Consider the following 21,592-nt stretch of genomic DNA (forward strand, 5'->3'; position numbering starts at 1 on the left):
TGGATAACTAACCAAAGTGTTTTGATATTGAGTATGATTGTGATGATGATGATCTTTTTTATGAGAGAGGGTACCATTTACGGTGTAAAAACTTTGAAGCGTCTGATATCAAATCAAAACCGTTTCTCATACGGCAACAATACAAGATCCTATTATAATGTCAGTCTTCAAATTCATTATTTATGATTACTTTTAAGAAATTATCATTATAAAAAACTAAAAAAACAATAAAAGAAAGCTAAAAAGCATAAAAATATTTTTACTCTGCCCGGGTAGTATAATAATCTTACACATTGGAATACTTGGATTAGGAAAAAGTGTTGATGGATAACATGTTTACTTTTCACCATTTGCAATTTTGATTTTATTCCAAAAAAAAAATAATCACAGTTAAATATGTCTGCTGACTCTGCTCAGGTGAAAACCAAATAAGCATTTCAAAAAAAGTTAATATATTAATCAACAACTGCATATGTGAAGTCGAGATGCAATACAGATACAAAGACATGCCTAGATACATTAACCAAAAGTTAATATAAATACAAAAATACTGGAAGAAAAAGACATTAGACATTCTTCACTCATATAATTGTTGAGTACTTGCAGTTGCAGTATCCAAGGAGTGTTAGTGTTCAATATAAGTATGGAACATCACAATTCCTATTTTGAAGTACTGGACTACATAGGCCAAAATGAAAATTGAGTTCATGATGAATTGATGGTTATAAGAGGAAGGAAAACTGTGGTTACACAACCAGAAAATGAAAATAATTAGACGAAGCATGCCTTAAAATTTTAAAATTCCATAAATTATATGCTTACACTCGAATAGTAAACTAGAAATCAAGGCTAGATTGCTACAATGTAGTAAAGTATACAATTGATCGCACTTCAGTTAAAAACAAAGACCTCGTAGTAATAATAATTAGTAAAATCTAATAATTTCCCATGTACTTGGTTGCAAGGGAATTAAGACATATCGCATATGCTTTAATCTACTTCACCTTTGACGATTTAAAAAATGTCGAGTGAGATCAACATGCTACATTATACATGGTACAACAAATAACTGTCAACAAGGTATTGCGTTTTATGCATCCAATACAGCGACTCCAGCATCAGAATTCGGTGTGTTCTCATTCAACTCAGCATTGCTACTTTCATCCATCTCTGTATTACTTTCCTTTTTCTCAGCAAGACTAGGAGTTTCCTTCTCAATTGCGACACTTGAACCACTTTCTTTTACAGGATCAGAGTCTATTACCATATCTTTAGTCTCGTCGCCATGTGATATTGCCTCAGATTTGTTATCTGAATTTAATATTGGAGTTTCTGAAATAGGCTGTTCAACTGTGGGTGTTAGAATTCTGTTGATATCTTCACAGATGGTTTCTAGTGGTGGGAACTTCTTCACTGTGTTGACCTCTGCCGATTCTCTTGCCAATGACGCTTGTACTAAATCGGTGGGGTTTTCCTCAACTACCTTGCACATCTGCTAATACCGAGAAATGATTATTGATACAATTACTCTGTAGAATACTAATTTACCAACATCACTCGTTTTTATATTAAATAAGGTGAAGTGATCTTTAATTAAGAGCAACTCATTAAGGGTACAATTATACATCACTACTTTACCTCATTGTAAAGTCGAACTAATTCCAATCGATTTGGATCACTTTCACAAGCAACCGGAACATCTTCTGGAGCTGCAAAAATGGAAGCATTACAAGTAAGTTTTCGGGTACTTTGCCCTTTTTCAAATATTCTGTTTTGGTAATAATTAATGATAGAAGGAAACAACACAAAAGAACAGAAATAATCACAACATTGATAAAATATTTGGAGGTTCTTGCATAATCAAGGGAATATTTTTGCACCTGACAACAGTCCAGATTTTAATTTAGCTTAAGCTTGACAGCCCAGATTCAAAATCTGTGTCACGTCAAGATCTAATTGTCTAGGTGAAATACTCTTATAGAGTATGCATGATTTCTTCCATTATCTGATGCAAACTATGCAACTCCAATTGTTTGATCAAGAAAAAAGTATCTGATGAGCAACAATAGAATCATACCTATTGTTTCTACTTGTGGTAATTGATCAATCATCTGGGTATCAGTATCCACTGATTTATAACTTGGAATAGTGGTAGACTTGGGTTCACTTTTAATTTCTTCGTTGGTTACTTCCCCGGCTTTTGGATCACCCTGCAAACAAAGTTCATGAGGAAGAAATTTCAGTCCGCAAGTTAATCAAGCAAAACCTCTCCACAGGACAAATGCATCATAATGTTGATACACTTACAAAGTATTCTTTCTGGTACTCAGCATTTAGTCCCTTTTCCAAAAGAAGAACCCTCTTTTTTACAAACTCAACCTGTCTTCTCTGCATGTCTCTAAAATGATATAACATGGACGATTCTTGATATAGCTGTGTTTGATTCCTAGCATCACCCGAACCTTGCGCACCATCAGCTGCTATGCCACTTCCACCATTTTCCCTGGATTCATTGCTGGGTATTTCTGTATTTGCCAAATTTGCACCATTTTGTATGTGAGAGCCAACTTGTCCTGGTCCTGGTAAATTTATAACGGGAAGATTCAACTCCTGACAGATGATCTCCTGAATCTTCAGATCCTTATCATCAACAATAGCTTGCCACCTTCCATACCCATGCCTTGCATAGGAAACAATTGTGTTAAAAGAATATATCAACAAATAATCCGCAAACATCCATAATTGTTCATCACAAATCACATACAAACGTGCCAAAAATAAATTAGATATGTATAATATAGACTCTAGGTTAAGTTTTCATATTTTGTTAATAATGAAGATTTTAAAAATAAATAAAAAATGGCTAAAAGTGATGCAGTTAGAAGATAATTGTTACATTGTACAAGCAAACAAAATATATTTATGAGAATTCGTACTTTAACACAGCACGCAGTAGCATAAAATCATGCTCCTCCTTCCACTTCCTTATACCCTTCAACCCTGGATAACGTAATAAGATGTCATCTGAAAACAGTGGAGTTTGAGGATGTTCTGTTGCAAACTTCACCTGTAAAAGTTCACATCCCAAGAAGAACAAACACTTCAATCAACTTAAAAAAATTCAACATAAAAAATAACATTGGGTAATCATTAACACCATAATTACAATAATGTTTACCAAGAATTCCTTTCTTAGACTTCTCTCAAACTTTTATAATAGAGTAATAACAGGCAGTTAAAAACAAAAAAATTCATTCAGGGCTTACTTTGTCCCTTATCAAGAGCAGGACTGCAATCCTAACAAGTACATCTTGGATTCGGAGTCCTTCTTTTGGAACACCGTCTACAAGGAAATTAAAAATTAAAAACAATAAGGGAATTAAATTAAAAGATTAAAAAATGGAAAATGAAAGAAGATACAGTTGCAATAAGGATCTACCACCTGTGAATGTAGAGGAATCAGTTATATCTTCAGCAATATGAGACAAGAAAAGGGTTCCATAACTGTAAAAATATAGATATATATAAATCAAACTCACTCACAAAGAATGACTTTAGAGTGTGAAATAAACCATAAAATAGGTAGTAAAATTATTAAACAAAGTTAAAGAAAATTATCCTACTGTGCAATAATAATTATATTGATTGCTATATAGTAAATCAGAATTGCCATTTTATGTCGTGTATGCCAAAGTTTTCAACCATCAGTTTTACTAAGAACAATTCAATCAAACAGGCCCACGTTTACATGCATGTGCCCTTCATTACGCACTTAAACATTCACATGCACAACTTCTTCACACATAGTTCACTCACATTAAGGGACTAATTAATTTAAAAATATATCCTTATTCTTAACCTTGTACATATCAAACTACTATTACTTTTATTTTATATTGAGAATTATAAGAGAATGTTAATTCCTTTGTTTTAAGCCTACTGTATGCACGGGCATTGTATATCAGTCAAATTGTTGATGAACTGTTGCAACTAACTTTAACCCTTTTGAATTAGATTTTGGCCCCAATATATACAATATGTAGCCGAGCTAGATACTTGGGGCTATAAATGGTCCTTTTCACTTTTCTCTCTACTTTCACAAACTAAGAAGAATGCACGGGCACAGGACCGTGAATGTCATCAAATCCTATCCCCTTTTCTCCCAACAAAAATCAAGTCAAAATAAATTCCAGCAAACACGTGTTTCAAATAAACAGTTAAAAGTATATAAATCATCACAAATATGTAACAGAATCATGTCAATACTCTTTGATTTCTTCATAAGTCTTTTGTTTCATGCGGGAAGTAAACTCCTTCCAATCAAAGTCACCAACCCCGAACCTGTAATATAACACAAAGTGAGATAAACCACAGGTATTTCCAGAAAACCAGCTTTCTTCAACTCAATAAATAAAGATGAAATAACCTCATCAAAATTTGCACAAAGGCAGCCCTCTGATTTTGATTAAAACCAAGTACTCTGAATGCTTTTCCTTCACCTTCCATCAGAGGAAGTGGCTCAGTGCTATCTGCTGTTAATAGATTTGAAGGAATATTTGCATCACAGTCCAGGCCAGATAATCAAGGTTCATCAAGTCGCAAAAAAAATTAAAAAAATAAATATTAAATGACTATACATACTACGTGCTTTTTTCTTGTATGGCCTTCTACTAGTAGTAGTTCCGGTGGAATTTGAATCACCATCAGTAAGCTCTGCTTCATAATTGTCGTCTTCGTCAGAGCTTACATCTTCCAGACCAGCAAGGTCGTCCTCCTCAACAGAAACCATCTGTGAAATCAAGAAATAACAGATACTACCTTAACAAACACACAATAAACAGTTACAGCAAAGCAAACATAAAATATAAAAAAATAAACTAACCACTATAGTTGTATAAACAATCCCAACCCCGCCTAATACGCAAAAATAGAACCAACAAGTACTAAAATCCTACATTTCAATATCTAGTTATATAAATTACTAGCATATGTCATATATTGATAGTAAAGGTGGTAAGCAAAATCATTGAGTAAACAAGATAAGAATTGTCACTGTTGAAGATAATCTACCATAAACTCATAAATGAAGGCAAGAAATAATTGTTTCTTGCAAAGTGACGCATGAAAATGGCACAAATATCAACATTACATACCAACTTGCGGTTTCGCTTCCCTTTACCCAAAGCATTGAACTCCTCAACTTTATGCTCTTGAAACTTGTCTTTTAACAACTCTTCCCAATAATGTGTTCTCTCTGAACTGTTCACGGTTTCCATTGCTCTTTTTTGTGCTGCCTCCTCCTCTGCTGCAGCCTCAGCCTCATCAACATACTCAAAATTTGCAACCTAGATCATATAATCCACTCGGTCAATAAAAAAGAATAGAAATAAAAAAGAAACAGACCATGATATATGGACGGTGAAGTTAAATAGTCGTGACCGGTGAATTGCCATGGCAATGCTTTAACAACAAAACAAATTTTCCAAAATGTAAGAGTGACCTTCAACTTTTTACGCAAAACAAAAAATAAAAAAATACTAGTACAATTGTACTTCCAAGTACCAATTCTCGTTTGTTTGCGTCGTGTCCATGTGTGTCTAAAGCTATAAACTGATAGAAATCAATGGCACCTCAACTCACAACAAACCAGAATGTGGATAGATCAAATAAGAAAAAACATTAATTACACAAAATGTGTATGTGCGATTATATGATAAATCAACCTTGAAGGCCTTCAGAAATCCATCTTCATCTTCATCATCCAGAGTAGTCTCTTCATCTACAACTTGGTCACGATCCAGCAACCTATTGTGAAGAAATATACGTTGAATAAAATCCTCAAGCATATTCCTATTTCATGTTTGAAGAAGAGTGCTTGATTACCTATCGATAGCAGCTGCATCATAATGGATTTGACGGGATTTTCCTGCTTCGTCATTCTCATCTGCAAATAACTCCTTTGAGCCATACCGTATGATGTCATCCAACTCTTCCTAAACACAATTGACAATCAAAGCTCCATCAAATATCTTAGCAATACTATGTTCAATTTGTTATTAAGTGCTTCCCTATCCACATTTGGCTTTAATATTTTAGAAAATATCAATCTCTTGAAAAAATAGCATATGTAATGTAGCCCAAACTTAATAACTATAAACAAAATAAATAAGATTTTGCAACTTGGACATATTAGGAATTTTTTAAAGGGGGCGGGGGGGATAAATACAATGACCCTCAGAGACACATTAAGCACGCCTTGGACCATGAGGAACCTAATTTTTTTATTCTCGTATATGATGGTCTCTAATTTTGAAGTATACGGTTGTTCTATATTCTAAGGACACTTTTAAGTGAGGTGTTCAGTGCGTTTAAAGGCAATGGAGTGCTTTACTTTCCTGATGTACCTTTATCTTCACCTAGCTTATTTTATCATCCTTTTTAGGAGCATATGCCTTATCCTGACTTACAGAACTTTTCTTTTACTCAATAAAAAATGTCAAAAAAACCAACACAAAGGGATTACAAATTTACAACTATTGGGAGTTTAAGATAACGTCCAAAACCTGTTGAGAGAATGGGGACTACAAAATAAAGAACCAAATAGAATTATAAGTGAGGCGATGCCAACCAATCTCCGTGCTCTATGTCGGGCCTTACATAGTTATATCACTACTACTTTGAGGAGAGCTGTAAGGGGAAATAAGGGATTTGGACTGTAAAGAGCTGTAACAACTTTTCCTATGCCTATGTGGCAAAAACTGTGGGAAAGGAAAAGAATCAGTTAGGTGTAAGGATTAAAGGGGAAGAAAGGATCTGGCAGATGGATGCAAGAATTGAGTAAGGTAGAAAGGTTTTTGGTGGGATTGTATATTCTGTCCTTCTGCACAATTCCCAGTATCTTGTTTCCTTTCGTCCTGCATTTCTAGTCTTTACAGAGGGCTGCCTCTGCTTGTAAGGAGCTTGATCTCGGTACTTCTTGTTTCAGTTGGAAATAACATCAATTTAGGTCTATATTCCAGCACAAATATGTATGAAGTTTATACCACAAAGTTAGCCATGTTCTGATAAGGTAGCATAAACAAGGAATCGAACAGTGAATACCATTACCAACAATGACAACAGAACAAAAATGAATATATTCCTGATATTCTTGAGTCCAATAAAAAAATGCTAGTCAATATCCATGTTCCCAATAGGTTTCTGCAATCTTAGTTACTTTAAAACATAGAAGAAAAAGACGACAAAGCATCTCCTAACAAATCTTAAATAATGTGGTCGTAACAATGAAACTGCTAACTTCTATCAGCTTTCACCACATAAGCCTTCTTTAAAAAAGTAATTATTTACCTGGTTGATATTTTGAGCCTTTAGCCTCCCCACAACAAGGTGTTCTAACACCATTTTCTTCTTAGTCATTTGCATCATCCTTTCTTCAATTGTTCCCCGCGTTATAAGTCTATAAATCAACACCTGCAACACCAAAACCATTATAACCTTCAAAGCCAACAAAAGTTATCGACTTCGTACCAACGAAAAACGCAAACCTTGTTAGTTTGTCCAAGTCGATGAGCTCTAGCCATTGCTTGTAAGTCAGCATGAGGATTCCAGTCACTACAGAATTGCATTGATCAAATTAATATTGGATTTAATAGAAAGGAAATAACATAAAAAGAAAAGCTTAATCTTTCAACACATGAACTGTCAGCATGAGAAAATAACTATAATGACTAATGAGGATATTAACCCCGACCTAATGATTAATATATAACAATAGCATTGTAATCAAGATGCCTTGATAATAGGGATAAGAACAAGTATCCTGTACCTATCTAGTTACGATTAAATTCAGAATATATGTTGGAAAAATGCAGCTCCCACATTAGCTAGAGATATGGCCAAAATAAAACTTATAGAACTAGGCAATCTTCACCTTACGAGCCGGTTTTATGGGATTGAGTTACAACAAAAACTTAATATGCACTGAAAATGGTATACAACCTTCTCCCAATCCCAATTTTCCTTTTGGATCCAGTCATGTCACTGCATAGGAAAATCATGGAGGACTTGAGTACGATTGTGGCGGTGGGAAGGTCACTCTGGATGTGGTGGACGTGGAGGCAGAAGTGGTGTTATCTGTCAGATCTGTCACAAAAACAACCATGATGCATACCACTGTGAAAGTCAGTGTATTACCCAATCTAGAAGCCTCCTAATACAACTTATACTATATACTCTAACAGTCCCCTTTAGAATCCGATGCTGGTTTGACTAAGCTTTGCTTGTCAAAGACTCTGAACTTGTCATGAAGAGTACTGGACCTGATAGCAGATAGGGGTCTGGTAAGAACATCTGCCCATTGATCTTGAGCTGGTACATGAGAGACAACCAAACTTTTACAAAAAATATATCAATTTCCATATGCTTAGTTCTATGATGCAGAGTAGGGTTGGAAGCTAGAGAGACAGTACCCATATTGTCACATAGGATCTTGGGAGTGTAAAACTTGCACTCTAATTCTGTCAGAAGTGACTGAAGCCATAGTATTTCAGCAGATAAGGTTGGCAAGGCTTCTATACTCTGCCTCTGCACTGGAATGTGCCACCAAGGTTTGTTTCTTTGACCACCATGAAACAAGATTAGGCCCAAGATATATACAAGCTCCTGATGTAGAGCTTCTGACCCAGATGACAGAAGATCTACTTCTGACTGATCGATGGGTCATATACCACCAACCCAGCCGTGATGGTGGCTGATCGATGGGGCGACTAGATGGGCAAGGTTTCTCATTTGAGACATTTTAGGGTTTTATCAAGAACGTTGGATTTAAGCACTTATACGGTTATACCAACTTCAATATGAAACTAAACATGATTCTAATTTTCTAAATGCTCGAGAGACCTGAACTCTCCAATTCCAGAAATGCCTAATTGCATGCCTTTACAGATGTTTGTGTTCATTCTTTCTGTTTGCATCCTTAGCTTTCCTAAGTAACCAACAAAAGTTAGTCATCTATTACAAGGATCTGTATCTTTATTTGACTGACCCAGATGTTTAATTTTCTGCTCCTCTCGTATTTCCCCTAACATACGCGTCCCTTCTCGGTAGGAAAACACTGCTGATCAAACGAGCAATGCAAGAATTGTGAACCCTCTGCTAATACCATTTATATGACGTTATCCAATCTATAGATTATATAGAACATCATATTACACCTGTGTCTTTATATGACTGGCACCTAGAAATTTAATCCTCCTCTTTATTCCTCCTAAAATTCAGCTTCATACTAGGGAGTTGCTGCCTATCAAATAAGCAATGCAAGAATCTGGAATACCATTCACACCATCCTTATCCGATCAAAATCAACAGAACATCGTATTACACCTCATATCTTTAAACAGAGCAAGAAGGTAGCACAGCACAAACAAAATCTCGTGGAGGAGAAGAACTTATTCCCTTAAAATTATACTTCTTCGCGGGACTTTTCATTTCATGTAAAATAACACATTTGATGGCATCTTTCAAAAATCACCAACAAATATATAATAAAAAAACACAAGCCACCTCCAATCAATTTTACATGCGAAATATTAAAAATCAAGACAACCTGATTGATTTTTCTGATCAAAGTCCCCACTAAACTTTCTAAACACACAGGACCCCCCATGCTTATAAGCTAGCTAGAAGCCAACAAGAAACCCCCAAACTTAACCTTGTCATACTTAAGTAAGACACTGCCAGTCTAACAGCAACAATAAGTAGATCTTATAAGGTAACATAGTTACAAGACTCACAACTCATGTGCATAAGGTAAAACAGAAAAACAACACGAGCAATATCAATAAATAAGTAATAAAAAGAAGTTTGCCACACAACAATCAATCATATATCATATATAATAGAACAATGACAGTAAATAGCTAGACACCAACAAATTACACTATCTAGCAGCTATTTCCATTTGCCTTTCGAGTAGAAAAAACTTAGTTGAGATTGTGGCAGCTGGAAAAATATTTTAACCCCCAAAAAATGCCTCTGGACAGTTAAACTTGTTTCATTTCCCACGTCGAATATGTGTTTCCACTGTAATATTTTTCTAGATGAAAAAGAAACACAATTGCAGGATGTTAAAGGTTCACCTGTCATATATAACAACTGTGTCAGCGGTTGCAAGGTTTATCCCCAAACCCCCAGCTCTTGTAGAAAGAAGAAAGCAAAATCTTGACGAATTTTTGGCATTAAAACGATCTATCCGTATTTGCCTTTCAGCTCCACCAACCTTGCCATCTATCCTTTCATACTGCCATCTCTATTTATTTTTTAAAAACCAAGAGAAAGAAGAGTAAAACAGACTTAACATCACACTGAAACAATCAATTTCAAAAGTTTGGTTTATAAAAACAGAACAACCTCATATGAATACCTTGTAAGAGCAGTAATCTTCAAGCAAATCAAGCATGTGCTGAAATTGGGTGTATATGAGAACTCTGTGTCCTTGCTCTTTAAGCTTCACCATCATCTTGTCCAGCAAGTGCAACTTCCCTGATGATTCCAGCAATTGTCTGTCGCATAGAAAATAAAAGGAATAGTGTTAATAAAAAGTAGACCACAACCACGGTTGTCAAAATAGTGACTCAACTTATGAAGTCGGCTGAGTTTACGAGTCCAAGTGAACAAAACTGATTGACTCGCTATTAAACTCAATTGTTACGGACCTCGGACAAACCTTGCTTTTTTTGTTGTTTCTGAACTACACGATTCATGTTCAAATTTTTTAAACCTCTTTGTTTCTGAATTTATGCTCTGTTTATATGTTCTATTATTTTTGTAAAACTTTCCAGTGAATAAATGTTTTCACATCCTCTTTTGCGGCCCTGTAGATTTCCTTTTTATGTACACATTCCGGCAAGATGGAAATCCAGTCTCTTGTTGCCTATGATTGAAGAATCCTGTTAAGGAGAACATTTATGCGGCCCTGTCTACTTCCTTTTTATGTTCGCTTTCCGCCAGATTGGAAATCCAATCTTTTGTCGCATATGATTGAAGAATCCTATTAACGAGAACATTTATTTGAACTTTGATGTTTTGTTACTTTAAGCCTTAGATACTAAAACTTGGTTGTTTCTTTGGATTTTATTGGTGTTGTTCACTTTGCTGTGTCGCTTAAGACCTATGGCATTTTCATCATCATATATATATATATTTAATAATATGTAAAAAAAATTAAGAGTGGTCATTCATGTTGGTGTGATTATATTCTAGATATATGCAAATGTAGGTTTTTAATATTTTTTAGAGAAAAGCTAGAGGTACACAAAATCTGGCAACCAGACCATGTTTACATACAGTCGGTGGTTTTAATCTCACTTGTTCACAATTTTTTATCATGCCTTGGTTTCCGTGCAGACCCAATTGAGCACAGCGGCTCTACGGTGTTGGAACTGATTGTGTTCCAATAGCAGCTCTCTATTTTTTATATCAGGTAAACTTGTACAAAGTAACAAAATCGGTGTCAGTCTAAAATATGACACGAGCTTACTTGAATGCTTCTTTTGGATCGTCAATATCTGGCTCAACTCCTTCTAACATGTAAGCATGACAACAGAGCTTACGCAGTTCCATAACAACATTGATAAGAGAAATCTGATTCAAAAACAAACAAAACAAAATAATACTAATAATGTTAAGATAATTTCGATCTTAACTTATGATGCTAAGATTAAGAATAAAGCAAAATGGTCATTCCGCTAAAGCATGAATCTTGCCTGTGCACCACCACGCCGAGTTAATATCTGATAATTACGGGTCAAAATTGCCTTATAATATTCTTTCTGCTTGCTACTCAAATCAACTCGTAGTATAAGTTCCTTTTTAGGAGGTAGTTCCTTCATGACATCTTTCTTCACTCCTGCAGAGAATTCAAAAAATTAACTCATCTCTGTACCAAATATGTGCTAATCATAAAATAAGGAAATGAAATTGAGAATCAACGATTCTAACCAGAAAATAACGTTAATATATAACGAGTACACCCTCTGTCCCTTTTTATAAGCACCCATCGACGTTAATAGTGTAATTAATGTGTATGTTTTGTATAACTATGTACTAATGTTTTTACTATTAACATTACATAACTCAAGAAAATTTTATGTATTTACTATTAACATTTCATATTGCAAACCAAATTAGTAGTATTAATTAGGGTTATGTTTGGAAAAAATTAATAAATGCATCTAGTAACTTAAAAGAGGGCTGGCCTATATATTAGTAACATTAAAGCTTGTTTACCAATGTTTTAAACGTTGAGAGTGTACGCAAGATTGGGAGGGGTTGAAACATCATAACTCAAGAAACATAGCACAGATCATAAGATCCTACTAATAGGACAAAAAGTATACTTACATATACAATACAATTATAAACACATGCATAAAAATTATCATATATGAAGAAAACAACCTCAAAATCACAAAATTAAACTAAGTTGATAACCATAAATTCTTAAGTTCATAACTATGACGACAAATTAATAAGTTCATACACATAACAAACAATTCTTAACTTCATAAATAACCCAACGCGAGAGAGAAAAAAAACTAAGCTCAAAACGAATCCAATCTAGACTTTTGAATCCAATCTTCATAAATAACCCATCCAATAGTGATTCCAGAACTAGGTTTTGGAGACTTGGATTATTGACTCTAGTGCTACTGATTATATTACCCCTTATCCCAAAAAAAAAATTCATCCTATCTTCTTTTGTCCTGTAAACATCACGTTACTGTGGCTAATGATCTTATGCCCCTCGACCCAGCATACTACCCAACAATGGACATAGGATAGACTCTGATATTATCTTAGGTATTGGGCCTCAACCCCACAAAACCAAGTTTAAATTCACCTAGTTCAAGCAATGAATATATATATATATAAGAAACATGCAAGTGGTATAAGAAACAACTTCAACCAATAGGCTCAGTGGAATATTGAGATTAATCAATAATAATCCAGACAACCGAAAATGAAAATAAATTGTACCACTTACAATCTGTTTGGTTGGAGGGGAAGGGAGGGGAGGGAAGCAAAATCCCTCCTAAGCTAATTTTAGTTCCCCTCCAAAAGTGGGGGTGTTTAAAATACTTGTTTCGATTTAGATTTAAATATTATAACTATAAGGGTGGAAAAATGTAAGTTTACACTTCCATCCATTAAAATCCATCCCCTTCTCTTTGTTGAACCAAGTATATTAGTTAGTGTTGAAATATTTTAGCATTTATTATTATTGATAGCAGTTTATTCTGTTTTTATTTATATTTTAGTATTTTAGTATATCACACCATAAGGAGTTGACTTTGTGTACACTCTCCTATAAAATGAGCACCCTTTCATTAGATTAAAATACTTGAATTCCTATAATATTTACTACAGTTATTCAAGATCATAATGCATACTTCGCAGAAGATGCGGGGCCAGCATTTTATGAAGCCTTGAAATCTGTTCCTCTTGATTAATATCCTTGAACTCTTCTTGGAATTCCTCTAAACTTGCAAACTGACAGCAGTTAAATATAAAGTCAATAAGATATTTGTGATAATGAAGAGCAAATTATTCAATAACCAAAAATCATAGTTTATCTTATAGTACATTCCTCGCACTAACCTTCCCGGCATCAAGGAAATGCATAAGCATAAAAAGTTCATCCAAGTTGTTCTGCAATGCACAGCACAAGCTATCTTATTAGTACATTTCATCTCCCAACAGATAAATTCAAATATGCAGCCATTCTTTAAATTAGAAGTCTGCTGTAAAGTTAACAGACAAGTTAGCATATATAAATTACTAAATTTAAACAAGAAATTCAAAAAAAAAAATATAAAAGAGTGATAAATTTACATTTAAAACAAATTAACTAATCAAAAATGCAGAATTGTACAACTTTGTTGCTGTAGACATACAGAAATACAAACCATAAATTCACAGTTGAGACTCACAGTATGTTCAATCTTCATTTGATATAATTATCAAACTTCAAATATTCTTTTAACAGTGACTAATGCTAAGGAAATTTTAAGCTCTTAATGGTACTGGAATTGACTTTCAGTTAACTTAATTAGTTTAATTGTTGGTTAATAAATGAAGGTGGGTCTCACTGTGCTTCTCAAGGTGAAAAAGCTGAATCTCTTGAGAGCTTCACCTCCATATATATTTACTCTTTGCCAAGTCCGTTCACCCTATATTAGTGACATGATGATGACAGTATGTGTGCATGACTAATTTAGCTTTAGCATAACTAATTTACACATGTACTGGAGTGACAATATCCCTGTTAAGCCTACACAAATTATGATGGCCATTCATGGTAAAATCAAGGTAACAAAAGAAAAGACTAGTTGAATATATTTAAAAACATAAATACATGCTTTTACGCTTTATTGATGAAATTTATGGGATATTCAGAAATCAGAGATGCACCAAAAATTGTATGACCAAATTTAGAAAATGGAACTTAGTATTAGTCACAACATAATCTGTCAAAACAACAATCGGCCAGCAAGAGCAGACAACAACAAAAACACAGTTCAATTAACCAATAATAGAAAATAGAAAATTAGGACATACAGTAAATTCACACTAAACCAGTATGACATAATTGAAAGTGAACCTGAAGAGGAGTTCCAGTCAAGAGCACACGGTGTCTGGTAGAATATTGCTTCAATGAAGAAAATAATTTTGAATCCTTATTTTTGAGGCGGTGACCTTCATCAACTATCTACATATACATGTAGGTGTAGACTATCAGCATAATGGAGAAACCAGAAATGTGAACAGAAGCAACAGAGGTAACTGGAAAACTAATATTTCTTGTCTGGTAATATAATAGTAAGCATATCTTACCATGCACTCCCATTTTATAGGTTTTAATGAAGTTGTGTCTAAGTTGATCATCTCATATGATGTCAAAAGGACGTCAAACTTAATCCGGTCATGCTTACTTTCACTAACTATCTGACCAGATTTCTTTTTCTTGATCTTCTTCAATTTCTTGGGATAGTAAAATTCATATTCTCTGATAACATTACGAGCTTGGGCAGATCCAACATACATAATCTGCAAAAACAAAGATAGAATTAAAAGAGTAACTACCAAAATGAAATATTAGTCTATTACCGAGAATACCCATATACATACAACATTCATTTGAGGGGCCCATGTTGCAAATTCACGTTCCCAGTTTCGCAGCGTTGAAAGTGGAGCAACCACCAGATGTGGATGTGCACAGATGCCCTCTTCAAAAAGGGATGCTAAGAAAGCAATACTTTGTATGGTTTTTCCTGCAGGTGTAAAACTAAGCCATCATGGTGCAATAATGTAATTATCTAGAAACTACAAATTATGTAAGTTCTAGTCTTATTGGTTGGTTCTAGTCCCTAGAACTGAGTCGAACTAGATTGAACACTGAATCACGGTTCAATTGTGATTGATTAAACAAGTGGTTCTTTTTTTGCTTTTTTGTGTATCTATTTATTAGGCGTCCAGTTCGACTAAGGCTGAACCGATTGAACCATGACCAGGAGGTCTCACCAGTTCGATCTTCGGTCTAATTATGACAATTTTGGAATGAAATATCAACTCAATGTGGTTGGTTCGGCTTGTAACAATACTTTGGTTGAATAGTGAAGAACCAACATAAGCCCACATGGTTGTTTGTGATATGCCCTTTCCTTGGGCATGGAGCATCCTACCATACCATAAAAAATTTATCTGCCCAAAATCAAGGGAATAAATGGATAGAGAATAAGAGAGAGAGAGAGAGAGAGAGAGAGAGAGAGAGAGAGAGAAACAGAACTAAGTACCAAGTCCCATTTCATCTGCAAGTATAACATGTGTTTGCTTGGACCAAGAGAATCGTAAGAAGTTCAAGCCTTCAAGCTGATATGGGTGTAGAGAACCTGCACCAACATGAAAATTAAATCAGGCAATCTAGATTATCCAAATCTGAAAAGGATAAGCATAAAGCATGATACTGCCAGAAAAATAGGGCAATTACAAAAAATATCACCTGAAAGAAACTTGGGGCTATGTTCATACTGTTGAAATTCTTTCTGCTGTTTCTTCAATTCACTGTCATCATTAACACGGCTTTTTTGCTTAATGTAAGCAAGTTTGCTTGATCTAGATCGAAATTTATTGAATCTTTCTATTTCTGGCTGAAATGCAGAAATATCAGACTCGTATTCCCAATAACATTCATCGTATGAAAGCTCTTTCCACTTCACCAGATATTCCTTCTCATCATCATCACCCCTGTACCATTAAACACATTCCGTGAAAATGCATTTGTCGACATTATTGAAAAAGCTAGAACAAAACAATTAAGCAAGCCTTCTAAGCCTAGGTAGCAGTTTGCACAACCAAAATATGAGTAGGGATTAGGGAAGACTAGAAGAAAGAATTAAACACACACACACACACACACACACACACACATAGACCATGCGAGGAATAACTTACAACATCTTTCAGTCTAATTTACTCATTTTAATAAACTTTATAAATGGTAAATTTCATCAATCCAACTGGATTGGAAGTTGTGATGAAATGATCAGATCTACTAATTTCATACCATTCAAAAATTATGATCGCTCATCACACCATTCCATTTTAGTGTACAGTAGCAACAATATGTTATTTAAAATATATGCATATGGTTAATATACAATGGGGTGGAATGGCAAGGGTATATCACAACTGTTATGTACCAGAATTAGAAAGTAAAAAGATCAAGTAATGAACAGCAAAGTATGATGTATTATTATCTAGAAAAAAGGATTACAGTAGATGAATCTAACTGCCACAAGGCTGATCCCCTATAAAGAGCGGTGGTTCTCCATTCTCATACAATAACAATAATCTCAAATATGATTCTCTTACTCTCCTAACTGTAATCCGTTATTGAATTCTCACTCTTAGAACTAACTGCCAGCACAGCACCTTAAGGAACCTTCTTTTCTGTTGCACCCCCCTTTCCTCTACGTGTGTAAACTTTCCAAGTAGTGGGTCGGTTAGCTGGCCCAGTATCAGCGGCCAAAGGCCCAACAACAACCATTAATGTGGGCCTATAGTGGTACTTTACTATTCAACCAAAGTACTTTCATTCTTACAAACAGAACCAACCACATTGAGTTGATACTTTATATCACCCCATTTAAAAGTACACTATTATTTAGATTATTGAATACTTCATCACACAGCTCCATTTTTATTATTGGCAGTTCTAATGAAGTGGATCAAGTATACATTTTCATACCATTTAAAAATTATTTAATACTTCATCACAACTCCATTTTAATGTACAATATGTTATTTAAAACGTAAGTAACAATCCACTATTAGACTGCATACCTCTAAATGTCTTTGTTAGCTATATATGTGTTTATCAATATAATATCACATCATTGAGTGGTTGGACTGCGAAGTTTTGCATTTCCCAAAAAATGATCAAGTGGTGCAAGTGTCCAATGCTTACACCTGATGTCAACCTAAAGTCCAGAATGATAGTTTTGAACTGACCTGACCTAACACAGCTACACTAACAGAAATCCTGAGAAACATTTTGTCACTCAAAGGCTGGAAATTTCAAAATATTCCAATTCCAGATTTTATCCAGATAACAGGAACAGAAACATCTCATTTTATTTTAAATATAGAGAAGGAGGAAAATAAATCGCCAGGCAGTCAAACCTGCAAGCAATTATTCGATCAACCGTAGTCCATTCAGGACGAATGGCAACAAAGTCTTCATCTGAAGTATTGGAGGATGCCATTTGACGGTGGAAGTTGTTCACTTTGGTCTTCAGACGAGGATGATTCTTAAAAGCTTTCAGAAACTCTTTCTCTGGCACCCTAAAGAACGAAAAATAAAAATTAAAAAAAGAGGAGGTAAATTGAAATTACCCAAAATAATAAAATAAATAAAAAAAGTAGATTCAGAAGCGATACATAAGTAGATGGAAAAAATGAGGATTGGAATTGGAAATTAATACATAATGAAAATTGAAGGTCAAATAAACGATATGGAAAGGCAGAGCACAATAAAGATGAGTTCCAACAAATATACCATGTACAGTGCAGATATGATAGTCCCTTCCACTTAACAAGGTATTGCTTCACAAAAATTTGCTTTGATCCAGATTTTGTGGTGTCATCGTCGCCATCCCCTTCTACAGTAGGGCGCATCTCACAGTCTAATAACTTATCAATATCAGTGAGGGGGCTAACCTGAAAAACAACAACAATTTAAAATATAGTGGTCACTCAAGCAACAATATATTATAAGTATTGTTATAAAAGCATAAACACTCACACATTCAGGGCACCTCCAGTTGTTGGGAGCCGGGCCTTTAAGTGGTGGAAGTAAACACCTAGAATGGTAAGCATAGGTGCAAGTTTCACAACTCAGGAGATCTCCGCTTTCACTACAGGCTTGACATAAATCCTCTTTCTATATAAAAAGATAGAAAGATAAAAAATTGTGAGGAAAAATGAGTTCATAACATTTACTAGTGTGAAGCAAGGACACCAAATATATGCAAAGATGCCAACTATATCAAACAATGCCAGGTAGATTTAAACCATATTATATGTCTTTGGTACAGTACAAGTTGGCTCTCAGGGAAATTTGTTGCGGTAGTTTTTTTGCGGTCTGCTGATTTACATTGTTTTGTGTTGTCTGGAATCTCTCGTGCGAATTTGTTTATGGATTATAAACAACTAGTGCTACGAAAACTGTTTGGTATTCCTCTTTTCATTTCAATAAAATTCATTGGTTTACCAAACAAAACTGAAATTGTAAATGGGAAAAAATGCATAATAATACTCATAATATGTATGTAACCAAAAATAACTGTTTATTACCTCGGATTACAGTTTCATCCTAGAAACCCAAAAATAAAAGGGGGGGAGGGTGGGTTAGCAGAATAAACAAGAAAAATATATCAAGCATCCAACAAAGAAACTTCTGGATTCTTAGATAACTATTACCAGATTACTAAAAAGAAGCTAAGAAGACTACTCCATATGTCATCTCTCATAATGGGTTATGGGTTAAATCTACATTGTAAAGCATGCTGGGAGTAGTGTAGTGAAAGGCACTCCTACAGCACAGGCAATAAACTAGAAAGGAGCAGAACCTCTTTCCAGTTGAGGCGCTGTCCCATGAATGAGGGACACTCCTCTAGCTCCTTCAGCACAGTATTGTAACTGTTAAAAACCAAACAGCCTGGGGATTTAACTTGCTAACTGTAATCTTAAATCTTAAAAGTGGTAAAATATGAAGAATATTATAAAAGAGTTTATGGTACTCTTCGGAGCAAGAAACTTAAGGTTTGGAAATTGAAGGTGAAACGCAAATGTATTATTTTCACTATGAAATATGAATGTTGAGCTTGTTTGACTGCTCCAATTATATGTAAATAATCTTAAAAACCGAAATATTTTACTGTTTTTTCTTTTTCAAATATTAACAACTACATTCATAGAGGTGTGCGCTTATTAGTTATTTCTGGCAACCGCTGCTAAACACAAGGCATCGATCAAAGCTCCGCTCCCCGGGGCCTTAAGGGTTCTTTTTCCTTTAAAACCTTGGCCACTTCAAATCACTAGTATTATTATTATACTTTCATGCCAAATTACAGTGTTAAAATGAAAAGTTTAAGGGAAAGTCGTGCACCACTACACACACTTGTTACCAATCAACAGAAGGTCAGGGATATTATATCTTTAGTATCTTTAAATTTTACCAGGAAAAACTCAATTTGGACTGCAAATTCCTACACGTTGGATCAGCTCAAAAACTCAGACAAGTATACAACTAATGTATATTGTGGCCCAGAAAAATTATAACTATCAGTCACCATATGAAGCACTGAACACAAATACCTAAGCAAAATTCAAGAAAAAAAAGTATAACAAGCTCAAATGAAAAGCATTAAAATAGAAAAGGAACCAAGTATCATACAGCATCATCTCTATCTATCCTCTCAAACTTTTCCTGACTTGTCCCAGGTTTTTTAACCAAAAAATCATCATCATCTGACTCGTCAATATTATAAATTGGCTTCCGTTCTGATCTTACACGAAGCCTCTCAACCAAGCTACTCATTTTCTGCTACAAATAGATAAATCCTGAGGTACACAAAAAAAAAAAAAAACAAACAAACAAACAAGAAATGGTGTTAATTCTGTCAACTAAGCCCTCCAACGAGTAAACAATTATTATTATAATGAACTAAAGAGAAAAAATCATGGCAGACTAGTTTATCATTTTGCTTGTGAAATTATGGCCTGTTTGGATTGCCTTATTTGAGTTTATCTACTGGCAGTAGTTTTGTGAGACTGTTTGGGAGATTTTATGAAAACAGCTTATAAACTTAAGTTTGTTCCAACATATTTTCATAAGTTCTCCAATATAGTTTATGAAAACAGCCGTAGCATATATAAAATCAATTTATCGTTATTTTATCTTTTGCTATAGAATTAGCTTATGATCTTATGTAAGCCAATACATGCTATAGGGACCGTTTGGAATAGCTTATTTTTGAGCTTATGCAAAACAGCTTATGCAACTAAATAAGTTTTTATGTTAATTTATAAGTTCCTACTAACAAAAATTGTATTTTATAAGCTATTTTCTCATAAAGTACCTTGACAAACTTACAATAATACATAAAAACTCTTGTTCAAAGAAAAAATAATACATAAAAACTTATGTATTTTCATAAGTTGTTTTGTATAAGCTCAAAAATAAGTTATTCCAAACAGACCCATAAGCTGCAAATAAGCTGTTGTTTATCAAAACAGGTCCTAACTAAGTCTATATTCTGAAAAACCTAAAATCTAGGCAAAAAAATTCATCTTTTAGTATCTTTATTCACCAAAAATAACGCTATATTTACATAATGCCAACGAAAAATTATTGCTTGAAAGTTGAAAGGCAAAAAAACCTAATAAATTCATGTGTTTGCGAATGCATCAAATGCATCTTAAGCAACACAACATGTAAAAAAGTACACAAAATTCCCTACTGAACTAACAAAGCAATTAGAAAATTAAAAACAAGCACAGTATCGTCGGAAAACAGTTGCAATTTACTTAGAAAAAGTAGAAACCCTAGAATGGCGAAAAACCCTTACACCGTTTTAAGAACGGTTAGAAGAGGAATTGAAAAGTTAATCGGAGATTATTGAGAGCTATGAGTAATAGAAGTAAAGTTTGGAATGAAGATTGAGAGTGAGATGTACCGTTGAGTGAGATTTTCCGGCGATCTGAAAATTGGAGATTCAAATTCGCGGGAACGAACCCGAAATAAAGAAAGGTGAGAAATGAGAAAAGAAAGGAAAAGAAAAGAAATTTAATGAAAATTGAAAATGAAAATTAAATTTAGGGGTGTGATAAATAAAAGTAAGAAATAGGTCTAGACTCACCAAACTGTGACGAGGTTTTTGTTTTTGTTTTGTTTTTTTGGAACAAGACGGTGACGAAATTTAACTTCCACACAGCCCACAGCACACAAACTTGTCTGTAAATAAAGGATGAT

General features: G+C 34.4%; 1 protein-coding gene across 3 annotated transcripts; it reads right to left on the reverse strand.

The window, feature by feature from the left end:
- Positions 1–762: 762 nt before the first annotated feature.
- LOC123897663 (CHD3-type chromatin-remodeling factor PICKLE) lies at positions 763–21,592 on the reverse strand. Of its 3 annotated transcripts, none has more exons than XM_045948383.1 (32): positions 21,480–21,582; positions 21,297–21,320; positions 20,015–20,181; positions 18,362–18,499; positions 18,116–18,276; positions 17,740–17,901; positions 16,058–16,302; positions 15,852–15,947; positions 15,187–15,329; positions 14,893–15,105; positions 14,660–14,767; positions 13,657–13,707; positions 13,449–13,548; positions 11,763–11,905; positions 11,537–11,640; positions 10,421–10,559; positions 10,137–10,306; positions 7,545–7,611; positions 7,348–7,470; positions 5,884–5,993; positions 5,724–5,805; positions 5,154–5,345; positions 4,642–4,789; positions 4,427–4,529; positions 4,267–4,341; positions 3,443–3,504; positions 3,267–3,343; positions 2,937–3,067; positions 2,308–2,680; positions 2,078–2,210; positions 1,639–1,709; positions 763–1,492 (listed from the first exon to the last, which is right to left on the reverse strand). In XM_045948383.1, exons 3-32 carry the CDS (start codon positions 20,156–20,158, stop codon positions 1,091–1,093), a joined length of 4,266 nt encoding a protein of 1,421 aa, XP_045804339.1. In that variant the 5' UTR covers positions 20,159–20,181; positions 21,297–21,320; positions 21,480–21,582; the 3' UTR covers positions 763–1,090. The 3 variants fall into 3 exon arrangements, with proteins under 3 accessions (XP_045804339.1, XP_045804338.1, XP_045804336.1); XM_045948382.1 differs by having other exon boundaries at positions 4,427–4,532; XM_045948380.1 differs by having other exon boundaries at positions 4,427–4,532; positions 21,297–21,592.

Source organism: Trifolium pratense, linkage group LG7, assembly GCF_020283565.1.
Source record: "Trifolium pratense cultivar HEN17-A07 linkage group LG7, ARS_RC_1.1, whole genome shotgun sequence".
NCBI lineage: Eukaryota > Viridiplantae > Streptophyta > Magnoliopsida > Fabales > Fabaceae > Trifolium > Trifolium pratense.

Excerpts from the sequence above, each read along its gene's own strand:
- LOC123897663 (XM_045948380.1), bottom strand. The coding sequence starts at position 20,158 with ATGAGTAGCTTGGTTGAGAGGCTTCGTGTAAGATCAGAACGGAAGCCA. Across the intron at positions 13,549-13,656 it reads ATTTCCTTGATGCCGGGAAG|TTTGCAAGTTTAGAGGAATT; the intron begins GTTAGTGCGAGG and ends AACTGCTGTCAG. Across the intron at positions 3,068-3,266 it reads TGCTCTTGATAAGGGACAAA|GTGAAGTTTGCAACAGAACA; the intron begins GTAAGCCCTGAA and ends GAACTTTTACAG.